The 13,925-nt window shown below is 42.6% G+C and overlaps 1 protein-coding gene across 1 annotated transcript in view; it reads right to left on the bottom strand.

The window, feature by feature from the left end:
* FBXL4 (F-box and leucine rich repeat protein 4) overlaps positions 1-13,667 on the bottom strand; it is a 70,140-nt gene extending 56,473 nt beyond the window's left edge. The window contains exons 1-3 of the mRNA XM_080938547.1: positions 13,545-13,667; positions 2,458-2,565; positions 1,133-1,714 (exon numbers count right to left, since the gene is read on the bottom strand). Of these exons, the coding sequence (XP_080794673.1) occupies positions 1,133-1,644 (512 nt within the window). The 5' untranslated portion in view covers positions 1,645-1,714; positions 2,458-2,565; positions 13,545-13,667. The remainder of the gene's footprint in view (positions 1-1,132; positions 1,715-2,457; positions 2,566-13,544) is intronic.
* Between the last annotated feature and the right edge of the window lie 258 nt (positions 13,668-13,925).

The following is a 13,925-nucleotide window of genomic DNA, read 5'->3' as shown; positions in this document are numbered from 1 at the left end:
TTCAAATGTGTATATGCTTGGCCAAGCAATTCTGGAGGCATTTGTCTTGCACAAAGACTTACAGAAAGTGAAGGGATATATGGTGACTTTGTTTTCTGTGTTAATGTCTGTAATAGCAGGAGACTGGCAAAAGCTAAGCACCTATCAGTTAAGGAGCAGAAAACTTACAGGGCACACAGTTGGGACATATTACATATGGCTACATGGAAGAAACAATGGGAGCCTGCTTCACTGCTTCATAGTGAAAGAAATCAGCTACAAAACAACCCAAGCACTAACTATTGCATAGATGAAGAAAAATATTTATTCGCTCATATCTACAGAGATATGGAAATGATACCAAGGGAACTTTACAAGTGTTTTGTTTCTTTGGGTGGAAAGGACAGGTTGTAGGCACACGGAAAGGACATGTATGCGTGGCTGCATCTCATACCTTTAGACTGCTGGCCTACAGGATCATGTCATCCCTCAGGGAATTGTATAAAAACAAGAGTCATGGAGCTGCTCTACAGGTTAATGACATAAACAGACTTCCAGGGGGAACTCAGCAATTCGTAAAACTTAGCATGTATTTTTAAATGAATGTACCGACTATGAAAGCATTCACCTAACATCAAGGCTAATCTCCTAAGGATCTCTGGACAGCTTCACTCTACAGGAGTATCTTGAGCTGTACTTAAAAGTATTTTAAAAACTGTTAGCATGACGTAGGCTTTAAAGTAAGTTTAGAAGTCCTGATACTTAATGACATTGCAGATTGCACCACGTCCCCCTCACCTTAAACTATACCTTTCATTTACAGTAAATTCTGTGACAGGAAAACAACATTATCTATGATTATAATGCGTGGTGTTTTAGGAAGAAAACACACATTAAATTTTCATGTGAGTGATCTCTCTTTGTCAGGACATTAAGGAAAAAAAAATCTCAAAATCAAAGGTATCTAAGTGACTTGAGAGGATGCTGCCAATAAGAAAAAAGAAAAACATACCAAAAAAAAAAAAAAAAAAAAAAAAAAAAAAAGAAAGAAAAAAGAAAGAAAGAAAGAAAAAGAAAACCACTCCAGTGTTGACACAGCTCAGCCTTCCATCCACAAGACCTGGGTCACTGAAAATGAGAAACTGAGTCTTACCTTACTTCTGCTGGAGGATTTGGAGAGTAGGGATTTGCTGAACAAGCCAGAATTCTGATGACTGCTCCAGGATGGTAGGTCTCCAGCACATGGACAGCTGTGGGATACACTTGTTGCTCAAAAGTAAGTTCTACATAGTCCTGGCTCTGAAAACTCGACGGTGTTCTTCTGAATGGCAAGGACGCACTAGGACACTGATCCCACCATGTTCCGTAAGTTCGAAACACAGCCGTCTGCGTGAAGTCGCCAGAACTCGGGAAGACATTTGGTACACCCGCCAGATTCCACATGGTGTAGGACATGCTGTTCTCACTGCCGTAATGGGAGCTGAAATCCACCACTTCCTTAGCATACTGGACCACCTCTGCATTGAGAGGGGAAGTCCGGCTGTTTGACACTATAGTCCTATGGCCGCTCATCATCTCTCCTCGTGTGGCTGTCCTGGCTCGACGCCGAAGGCACATATAATAAAACATGGTCAGAACTGTTAACATGGGAAACACTGGTGACATCTAGTCGTGAATTATGAAGCTTCAAAAGGTCAGGTGTCCTCGGTAAGATGCATGAACGCTGAAGAATGGTCTACAAAATGAATGGCTTGGTGAAGTAAAATAATTTTAAAAAAAGAACAAAAGAGGAAAAAAAGAAAAAAAAAAAAAAAAGAAAGAAATGCATGGATACAGCAACAAAGAGGAGTTATCCCCAGTGTCGTTTCCCAAAATGAAATCTGAAAATGTAAGTTTTCAACTATAAATATGATCGCTGGCATAAACAATGTACCTAATATAACTGGTAAGAAACTGACATATATAACATCATGCTAAAGGGGGAACCAACTGCTAATGTAAGGCGAGGGAAGAAATATGAATCTCAAAGTCTATTTTATATAAAATAACCCATTCAATAAATAGCAAGTACTTGAACTTTTAAAATTGAAGTTATTTAAAGTATGTCATGGACTATTAACATATTACCTTTCCCTCACATCATCTTAGGCACTGAGATACTTTCACACTTTAAGGAACAATCCTCCATTGTTAGACACAGTAAGTACCTTTACCTGCTGAACCAACACCCTGACACCCTGCTGCTATGATTCCCCACAGTTAGTTATATGATTTTTTTTCCCATACATGTTATGTACAGATTCCACATCATGCAAGTACAGTTTTTTTGAGATGACAGTTAATTAGACCAACAAAATTAACTGCTTTACATATCACAGATCAACAGGAGGCATTTAATCTATACGCTGACAGTGGTTAGGGCCGTTCTCAGCTACCTGGCATCTTGTTTGTTGCCACAAACTCTTAGGAATCACTCACCCCAGCTTGAAGGGTCACGTGACACACACAGGAAGTGCAGGAGCTGGTACCCATCCACGGGTCTGAAACACGCATGCTGCTCTCACCTACAGATGCTGAAGAGACAGCCTATAACAGAGTTTAAACAAACATTTTAATTTCTAAGTTAAGAATTCAAATCATCCCAAGAGAAGGACATTTACAAAATTTTGACATGCTGATAGAAAAGTGGTAAGATCAAAAGCATAAGCCAATTTGAAAATAAAACTTCCCGATTCGGCTATATTTCTCAGACTCTGTCAACAATCCTGAATTAATATATTTTTTAATTTGCTTATCAGGATTTGATAAAATAATAACAAACCATACTTTACTGGAGGTTTTAAACCTATTGTTTTGTTTCAGTCTATGCCTGAAGAACTATTTTAGGCAAGCCAAATGGTGTCTTTAAATTTCTATACTAATTTGTAACCTTCAACAGTCAAGAAGACCCCAGGAGACCACTCTTGTTTCAAGCCATCTCTACAAACTTGCTGTTGTTAAGTTAGAAAGAAAGGTTTGTCAATATGAAGAAGGAAACCGAACGTTTATTTTATACTTGAAATGTTCTAGCTACAAAACTCTACACACACACACACACACACACACACACACACACTTTTCAATTTAAGTACAGCAATGCTGTAGCCCCCAAAACTTGATCACTGAGATTACAAACTATGACCTGTATCAATCCAAACCTCCAATGGCTGATTCTGAAATACAAGCTACAATCTATATTCCTTATACTGAGGCTTTCCACAAGCCAGACAGCACTTCTTTGGTAACCTAAAAATCCCAGTTCTAACCCTTACATCTTACTTCATGTCTCAATACTCGCTTCTGTACGACCCATGTTGTGGGCAGCAGCAAGCTCACCCTCTGACACCAAACTGTCCTGCATTTGTCTCAGAAATACTTTTAGCAGGATTTGCATTTAAGAATACATTTTTGTGAAGTGCTGAACCTAGACAGTGGTCTTCATTTCTTAGGCTTGATGCAGACTCTGTATTTCAACATGTTGATGGAAAGATGATGTGGAATAAAACCAGAAGAGCTTGGAATAATCTGAAATACACAACAGCACCTTCTGCCTCTGTATGCCATCCTGGTCTAAACACATTGAGATGCTATATAAAATTCTAACTAGTGCAACAATAAAGGGTTAAGTTTAAAATAAATGTAGAGAATGCACACTTGTGAGAAACAGAACAGTCCAGGGCAGAGGACATATACTGAAGCTAACCTGACTCACGGATTACTTTATTAGCCAGAATGGTCACAATAGAACACACTAAGGACCAGAGAGAAAATTACTAATCCCAACAAACCCAGGACCTTCATGAAGCACAAAAGAAGGAATCCTGTCCATGGAACCAGAGATAACTAACTGGCTCACTCGCCAGAAAACCAGATGCAGTGTCAACTCAAGTCAGGAACATACCACACACAGGGCCGAAATGTACACCACTTCATAGTTTGGATTTCCACTCACACTGGAAAAGCAAACTAGTTTCAAACTGGGAACACTCTGGATATAGTAGGCACAACTGTGAAGCCTCTTTGTAAAGATGTTTCCACATAGGAAAACAAAATACAAAAACAAAATGAAGATGCATGCCTGGGAAAACCCAGCCACTACAAAATGAATCACAAAGGGGTCAGCTGCTAAAGGCTGCAAAGAGGAATCTGTACCCTCTGGGAATTTAGAACAACCAGAATAAAACCTTGTAGGGAAAGGCAGTGAGGCTTGCAGGGAGAAAAGCCATGTGCTACAGGACAGCACTTCGGTCAACAGGACAGTCAGCACCTCGGACATTGTCTCTTACCCGGAACTAAGCTCCTGCTTCATTCTCAAAACGGTTATTCAGAAAGCAATCAGTTACTGAAACCTAGGAAACATCTACACACCAGGGTATCTTCAATAATGTCAGTCCTCACAATCACTCTTGGCAAAAGGATCTCAGCTAGTTTTCACCATGCAGATTATAGGAAAATCTATAAACCAACAAGCCTGTCATAAGGGCAGTAGTATTTCTGAGCTGTGTAAATGCTAAGTAAAATCGGCATTAAGGGAACACATGTAAAACCTGAGTTATATATTGTAAATGTACGTTATATGGTCAAGTTTCTTCAGGTTAGAAATGTAAAATGGGAATTTTGTTTTCCTCAATTCTGAATTTTAAAAAACCCTTTAGTTAATATTTGTAAAATTAAGCTTAAGAACTCATATAGAATACTATAGTTCTATAAAGGAATAACTATAAAACGTACCTTTAGGGAGAAATTTCCAAGCTCACACAAAAAGCTATCGTAAAGACTCTCATAACATATGAAAATATGACTCTGCAGTTATTAAGCCAACGTTGGGAAGAGAGTCTTCAGGGTTACTTATTACTTCATCCAGTTCCTCATCAATAGTGACTATGAGGTGAGAAACTGCAGGATCTCCACAAATGGCCACCAGAGGACCAATGATCATGAGCCAAGAGGGAAATGCCATTCAACACAGCTCCCTTAGTTGGTTAGACCCCTAGAGTCTGACACTGAGCAGTATGATTTAGAAATATTTAAGTACAGTATGATGTGGGGTAAAGTTTCCTGGCAACAACTATGTGAAATCCATGTGCACAATAAAGCTCCAAGACAGAAGAGGATTCCAGGAGGCCTGTCTAGGAGAGAGAAAGGAAAGGGACTTTACAACAACAAACAAAAAATGGAGTCAGAATGATCCACATCCAGAACAATACAAGAACCTGGAAAACACCGGAAAAAGAAGACGCGGGCAGTAAAACACAGACGATGGAAAAAGCAGGTCGCACAAACCACTTAAAAAGCCTCCCAGAGATGTGGCCGTAAGTGACAGAGTGAAGGGGTGGAGAGCAGTCTGTAGCAGTCCCAAAGGCAGTCAGAGGGATGATGAGGCAACCAATCATGAACCAACGCCTATCATTTCTGAATGACTGAAACACATCAAGAAATGCTAGTCAAGGAAAGGACTCTGGAGTTCAATCTAGAATCCAAACATGAACAGAACGTCATGAGAGTGGAATTATAGTTGAATGTGGCTCATGCTACACTCAACTCGTTGTATTTACATTAGTTTCAACATTTATCCCTGCCCCCTCTGTGTACAGTAACATATAACCCTCTATCCTCCCTGCTTCTCTAGGGACCTCTTTTTAGTCTCCTCCTAGGTTCTCTTCCTTTTCCTCCTTCCCAAGCATACGAAGAAAGAAAGCGTTCAAGGAAGCATTTAGGTACAACCAAGTTCAACCCCGTTAGCACCCGTCTTCCTTCCCTTCTTTTCCAGTCTCCCTATGCCATGTCCTGAGACCACAGGCCTGCCCACCCGCACACTGAGTAGCCATGTCTGGTATCATCAAGTCTTCTGCTGAGGTACGGGTGGCCATGCCTCCTTCCTCTCAGCCAAGGTCCATTCATGAATGTATTGACCATCCATGTTTCCGTGGCTCGCTTAGCCCCATTTCTCACCTGCAAAGATGTTTCTTTTACAGCAGATTATGAGTTCTTCAAATTCAGAGAACATATCCTAATTTACTTACTCCTGACAAAGAGTATGTCAGAAGCTCAATAAGCATCTCCTGTTTATATAAGTTTACCACAAAAGAAAATAAACTACCTTAAAATAAACATGGGAATGAAATCAGTGGTTCCTCAAGACACAGTTCATAAAGAAAACGAAAGCTCCACATCCTGACATGAAGAAAAAGGAAGAAAATGGATAATAAACCTGAAGCACAATAGGCCAGAATCACATGCACGAACTTCCCTGAAGCCATCCAAGGAGGAAGAGTATACATATTGAAATTTTACTGTTCAAAGAGAATGTCAAAAGGGGGCAACTTCTGCTATTACAAAAGCAGCCCTGAATACATAAAAGAGACTTGACTCTGGCCACAAAGGAACTCTGATTGAAATTAAAGAAAGAGTCATGAAAAGATCTGATTGGAGAAGTAAAAGGCAGCTATTTTCTCAAATCTGAAACAGCTTTTAGCACTCCAAATCTGTGCTAAAGACATGAGCTGACTGTGGAGAACCAGGAGAAACACAAATGTAAAAGTTCAGGGGAGGGGGAGGAGGGAGGGGAAGGGAGAAGGGTAAAGGGGGGGGGGAGAAAGGGAAGAGGGGGAGGGAAAGAGGGGGAGAGGTGAAGAACAAGCACCCACAACCTATGATGTAAGACAGGGGACAAAGTAAGACAGGATTCTGGGGTAAGAGGGCACAGCAAGGCTAATGCTGTCTTGGAACCAGGTGTGCTAGTGACTAGCAAAGCACAAGTTAGCAACAGCCTGGCCTTTCACCACAGTGTTTACACTCCAATGCGGTATGCTTAGAGCATATGGGAAAACACACAGCACAGGGAAAAGATACAAAGACGTGAAGACGATATGTTAAACTTTCAGTGCCTCTCTTCCCCTAAGAGGATGTTCCACTTGTTTGGGTATCGGGCAGTGGTGGCGAGATGACTCGGCCATTAGGCCATTAGCAGTACACACCACTCTTGCACGGGACCAGATTTAACTTCCCAGCACTCCTCTCAGGTGGCTCACAACCCCCTAAAACTTCAGCTCCAGGAAATCTCCAGCCACCCTCTGTGGCCTGCAAGAGCTCCACACCAGTGTACACAAATCCACATACTAAAACACACACACACACACACAGCATAATTTAAACAGATTTTTTTTTAACAGAATCTTTTTAAATGTCTTAAAAAAACAAACAAAAAAAAAATAGTTTCTTTAAAAGTTCCAACAAGGCCTGCAATGATTTGGCTCAATGCCCCTGACCCTGCAATAAGGCTGGGCCGGGAGCTTAGATGCCAGCTTCTAAGTACCATAGGCTATATTTGATCCTTTACGAGGTGAGGTCTGCTGAAAAGAGATCCTCAGAGACAAGGAACTGAAGAGAAGATGAGGACTGGTTCCTCCATGCCTTCCTCACATGCTCTGCCATAACGTTTTATGCCCTCATTGGCCTAGACAACAGAGACAGGTGACCATGACCAGAACCTTAAAAATCCTGATCCAAAATAAACCCTCCCTGTTCTTGAATTGATCCTCAGGCATCTGTCATAGTGACAGATGACCACAGGCTCCAATACAAAAGATGTAGGGAAGTTGTTCAATAGACCTATGGAGAAAAATAACCCCCATCTAATTTTAAAAGCAGGGAACCCACACAGAAAATTGAAAGGAAGGGGGAAACTCTCCCAGTTTTCAAAGTACCTCCTAAAGACAGTAAGGATGTGATCCAAAGAGACTGGGCTCTAGCATGACCTCCAGAAGTCGCCTGTCCTGTGAGAAAGTGAAGCAGGAAGGAGACTGGCTTCCCACTTAACTCTAATGAAGAATGCTAATGGTGAGTTTGCAGAACCGGCTCTCATTCCTATTTCTCTAGGTTTCTTCAACAAGTACATCCAAACTTCTTTAATTCAGTTAAACAATAGAAAAGGATTTTACTTTTTAAAGTGGAGCTGAAGGATGAATTGAATGATGATTTTCTAAGTTACAAATATGGAAAGCCTCTCCCTGCCCACCATGCTGTCTGCAACAGTGAAGGTGTTTGTAACCACAGGCTGCCAGACAGAGTACCTTACAGATGTATGGTATTTATACTTAGCCATTTTCTTCACTGTCTCAGCATGGACAAGAAAGATTAAATAGGAAAGATGGAATTTAGAAGTACCCTAATTTTTTTAAGGCTTTACTAAGAAAACATGTTTATTTTTGAACAATTTCCTATATTTTTCCTAAGTCATATTTAGTATGTTTTTGTCTGCAAAAAATAGTTAGTAGATAATTTGTATTAATTTTTTAAAAGATTTATTTATTTCATGTTTGTGAGTACACTGTCATCAGACACACCAGAAGAGGGCATCAGATCCCATTACAGATGGTTGTGAGCCATCGTGTGGTTGCTGGGAATTGAACTCAGGACCTCTGGAAGAGCAGCTAGTGCTCTTAACCACTGAGCCATCTCTCCAGCCCAAATGTTCTCATTTTTTTTTTACATTTATTTATTCTCTTATGTATCTGAGTACACTGTAGCTGTCTTCAGACACACCAGAAGAAGGCATTATATCTCATTACAGATGGTTGTGAGCCACCATGTGGTTGCTGGGATTTAAACTCAGCACCTTTGGAAGAGCAGTCAGTGCTCTTAACCACTGAGCCATCTCTCCAGCCCGTATTAATTTTTTATCAATTATCTTATTTATTTACATTTCAAATGTTGTTCCCCCTTCTCAGCCCCCCTCCACAAACTCCCCACCCCATTTCCCTTCCCCTTTGCCTCTAAGAGGGTCCTCTCCCACCCACCCACTCCCACCTCACTCCTCTAGCATCCCCCTTCTCTGCAGCAACAAGCCTCCAAAGGATCAAGCACATCCCCTCCCTCTGAGGCCAGATAAGGCATCCTCTGCTACATATGCAGCTGGAGCCATGGGTGCCCTGTGTGTATTCTTTGGTTGGTGGTTTAGTCCCCAGGAGCTAAGAGGGGTCTGGTTAGTTGACACTGTTATTCTTCCTATGGGGTTGTAAATCCCTTCAGTTCCTTCTGTCCTTCCCTAACTCTTCCATTGGGATTCCCAAGCTCAGTCCAATGGTTGGCTATGAGTATCTGTATCTGTATTAGTCAGGTGCTGGCAGAGTCTCTCAGAGAACAGCCAGGCCATGCTCCTGTCTGGAAGCATATCTTAGCATTAGCAATTGTGCTGAGGTTTGGTGTGCACATATAGGATGACCCCAAAGTGGGGCAAGAACCCTGAATTTTTAACACACATACACACAGGCACACAGATACACACCTTAACTAAAATGTAGAAATGTGAGGTTAAGACAAAGAGAAAAAAAATTGTATCCCACATTGTTAAAACCATAGTAACTATATGCACTTAATTTAACCAAATATTATTTATCCATTTTTGTATAGCAGAGTATATTCACTTCACTTTTTTTTGGGGGGGGGGGACTTACAGATACCTTACCTAGCAAAAATTCATGTTCAGTATCATTAGGTCTCCATCAACTAAAATGGCATAACTCTTTTAAGTTCACTCTGGGTCATAACTTACATTCCAAGAAAATACATAAAAATTGTATTAAATTGCATTAAAATTATATGAGTTTCAAGAAAAATATAATGAAGATATTTATATAGCCAAAGCTCTTAGAACCAACATTCAAAGAAGCAGTAAAGACCGAAGAGATGGCTCAGTGGTTAAGATGCTTCCTGATCTTCCAAGGACCTGACTTCAGTTCCTAGTACCCACCCCAGGCAGCTCTCAACTGCCGGTAACTCCAGCTCCAGAGGAAGAATCGAACATCCCCTTCTTGTCCCTGCAGGTGCCTACACACAGGTGCCATACACAGGGCAATATACATAAATACAAATGAAAATTAAAGGAAACAATACTGAGAAAAACAGTAGTGAATGGTTTGTCAAATCTTAATGACTCGATATAGAAAAAGGTATAAAAAGTCAATAAAAGAGGAACACATAAAAAAATAAACAAAGGGTATGGAACATAACAAAAATTTAAATGATGAGAAAAGAAACAGCACTTAACCCTCTCGATGAGCAAAGAAATGCAACATTAAAACAATAGTAAGACAGCGTCTTTCATCCCCAAATTACCAAATGTAAAAAGTGACCATCATCTCAATGTGGCGTTCAAGTGTATTTCTGCATGTCTCAAACACAAGTGTGCTGGTTTTGGCGGCAAATGGCCTCGGTAGATATAAGTCTCCCTGTGAAGCAACAGCACACAGTTCTGTTAACTAAGAAAATGACCGTGTCTCCATCTTCAGTCAAGAGAGGCATGTTTACTTACAGCTTGTCCCCTAGACACAGCTGACTACAGGTGCTAGAGTCATATGGCCATTGTCATATCAACTTGTGGACAGCTCAAAATGACACTCTGGCAGTCTCTGATCCAGGGGCCCCACGCCTTCCAAAATTATCCACAGACTCATGGCTTCTAAGTAGGATGTAATCTCAAACTTGTAACCATTCTTGACAGCAATATGACTAAAGCAGCATTATAAATGATATATACTGAGCATTAACAATCTTTTAAATTTACTGTTTTATATTCGTATGTTTTATTTTGTGTGCATGAGTATTTTGACTGCCTGTATGTATGTGTACCATGTGCTTGTCTGGTGTCTACAGAGGTTAGAAGAGAGCATTGAATATCTTGGAACTGGAGATAGTTGTGAATGCTGCGAACCAAACCCAGGTCTCCTCCAAAATGGACAAGTACTCTTAATCTCTGACTAATCTCACTAGTCTCCTTATCAACCGTCATATTAAAGGATACTGTGGAAGAATCCCTGCAAAGTTAAAAGTTATAAATACTCTTTCAACCAACAACGTAATCCTTTGCACCAAGAAAATAAACAAATATACAAATATATATAATAATATCCCTCAATCACCAGGAGATGTTTTGAAACCCCACTGTGGCCCATGAATAGCAGAGAATCCTAGGTATACATATCCATTCCCCATATATCCATAATCAAAGGGGAAGTACCTAATGGCTGGCTTCTCCTTGGCATGCTTGGATTTCTAAACTCAGCACTCCTGAGCCAAACTTGGCAACATTAAATTAAAAATAAAAAAGGTTACTTGAACACAGCTGATCTGAGAGCCAGCTCTGTTACTTAATATGTGACAGTGTGTTGCTGGATTAGAAGAAGATATAGTTCACAGATCAGGAAGGGATGTGCTGACATCGCACGTCTCAGAATAGCGAGGATTCAAAACCTACAGACTGTTTACCCTTGGGATTTTCCACTTAGTATCTTCAAACTAAGACTGACTGACACCAAGCAAGGAGACATAGGAAAGAAGATAGAGCTATTTCCATGCAGAAATGACCCAGTAATCCCCCTTGTATCAGTAATAAATGTGTAGTAGTCTAAAAACCAGGAGAGGATTGGTTCAATGTTAGGGTACTCCTACAATAATGAAGCAAAAAGGCCTTTAAAATGTAAGATGTCATGTGTATCTATAGAAAGACACGTTCACTTTATTACTATCTTATAATACAATAATACTATTAGTACTATAATAATTACTAATTATTAATATTTGCAGAAAGCTATACCACAGACTATGGGAAACACACCTGTACACATTTATATCCTGAAAGAACACATTGCTGAGCAGTGAGTATTCTTTATACCTCTACTCTATCAACACGGGCCAGTGATTCTGTCTGGGAGACCCTGTTGGAATGATACAACTCCGAGAGATATATCCGAGAGGAGCAATGAGCTTGCTTGGGCTGAAAGCAGGCACAGAATGTTGTATGTTCTCACTGATAAAGACTGACATGACCCTAGACACATGAAGATGATCCCAAGTCAACAGAGGTGCAGACTGGGAAACAGCTTCTGTGGGGAACAACTCGGCAGGGTGAACTGGGTGAGCAAAATGAGGGGTTGCTTAGGAAAGTCCATTAATTCCACTGACCAAAGGGAAGGCAAATTTACAGATGTCAACAACTGGCAAGGCATTTTAGCAGGGAGGGGCAAAGCACAAGGGAATTCTACTGGGTGCGGTGTTAGGTTCCTTTCACACACCTCTCTCGGGAGCCAGGATAACAAGATCTCTAAGAGAGCCCAGCCAAGGCTTCACAGTGATCTCCATCTCAACAAACACTCAAACACGAACGCGATCCAATCTGCCCTCCAAGTAAACGTTCGTTACAAAAATACTCAGAGCTGTTCACAATATGCCACACAAGGTTCGAATCAGTACACACGGTGAGGCTGGAGTAACAAGAGGGGCAGGGCATGACCACAGGAAGTAGGTCGCTGCTACCAGTCCAGAAAGTCTCCAGAACGCACGGGCACCAGTGTCCACCGTATACGAGCACTTGTCAGGAAGAAATAGAACAGAACTCAACAGATTACGATGAAGCCACTAGCTAGTAAAAACCAAAAAGGTAAGCGTTCTATATCTCACACCGAAACTGAGTAAGACAACACACCACGGGGTACGTGCACTGAGGAGGGGGTGGGCCTTTCACATCATGAAAGGCCAAAGAGGACTCCAAAGTTAGATCAGTGAAGACAGCAAATATGAACTCCTCCAAAACTGAGAGGACTGGGCAGTAAGACTGACTTTGATAAAGAAAAACCAGGAAGCTTCTATTCGACGACCATATTTGGAAGCAAAACATCAGCTGTAAACAACACTGTGAGCCCACAGCAACAAGGCCAGTCTTAGGCCCTGACCTCTTCTGACTTCCAAAGCAAAGGCAGAACAGGGTTCAAAAGAGCCAAAACTGGGGGCAGGAATTTTTTTAATTAGTACTCGAGTCTGGAAGCAACTGAATTCAACGAATACTCAATACTGTCTAATACTTAGCACCACTAGGTAAGACTCCACTTCCACCCAAGAACTTACTCCAAGATAGAGGAGTGAGTGTGAGAGACCCTATACTCACTAACATGTAGGACGAAAGTGTGCAAAATAAGCTGTGTGCCTGTCTTAGAAACTCAGACCCCAGAGTGCGCAGGAAGCTGAGGGAGCTCCCAACAGAGCAGACCAGCGGGCCACAGCCAGCTAACTTCCTAATCCTTTGTGGATCGCAAATAGAACTGATTCCCGAAAGCTCTGGGACTGAGAGCATTTGGGAAACCGAGGAAATGCAGAACCAACCCCATCGCAAAACACAGTGACAAGTGGCTGGGCCCACCCCCAGACGACGGGAAGAAGGCTGCAGCCTGGCATCTCCTGGCTTGAGTCTGCCTGGAGAGAACCCTTCCTGTGTGAGAGGGAAGCCAGGGCTGCACAGCCTGCAGGCCCGGGTGTCCGCGGCTCGCCCTGAGCGAGCCAGGCCCAAGGGAGCCGCGACTAGAGACGGCGGCACCCACGTCCGGCCTCCGCCCGCACAGCAGCGGAACCCCACAGGCGCGCGTGGGCCCAGAGCCTCCGCCCCGCGCTCCCCAGAGTGGCGCGCGCCCGGCCCCGCCCACGCCGAGGGGGGACGTGGAGACCTTGAGGAGGGAGGAAGGAAGGAAGCGCCGTACCCTGCAGGGTCCGGGACTGGGCGAGCAGAGAGCTTCGCCACAGGCCCGCGGCGTGGGCAGCAGGAGGCTGCTCTCAGCGTCCCCGTGCTGCGGCCGCGGCGGCGAGCCCGGCCCAGCCCAGCGCGACCCGGAAGGAAGACCGAGGCCGGGAGGCGGGGCGGGGCCTGGCGAAGGGCGGGGCCAGGGCCGGGCTAGGTGCTGCCGAACCGCCCTGGTGGTTTGAGCTGCTTAGCAGAGCCAGTGCAGGTTTAATTTTGCTCCGCAACCGGAGCAAACTGGGTTGCAGAGCGTTTAAGCTACTCATCCTTCCAAAAGATAGCCCTCGAAAATAATGTAGTTCTGCTGGAGTTTCTAAGGACTTGGTGACTCAACCCAGGTATT

The sequence above is a fragment of the Micromys minutus genome (genome assembly GCF_963924665.1).
Source record: "Micromys minutus genome assembly, chromosome: 26".
NCBI classification, from domain to species: domain Eukaryota; kingdom Metazoa; phylum Chordata; class Mammalia; order Rodentia; family Muridae; genus Micromys; species Micromys minutus.
The sequence above is the reverse complement of the archived record's forward strand: the minus strand, read 5'-3'. Positions and strand labels throughout refer to the sequence as shown.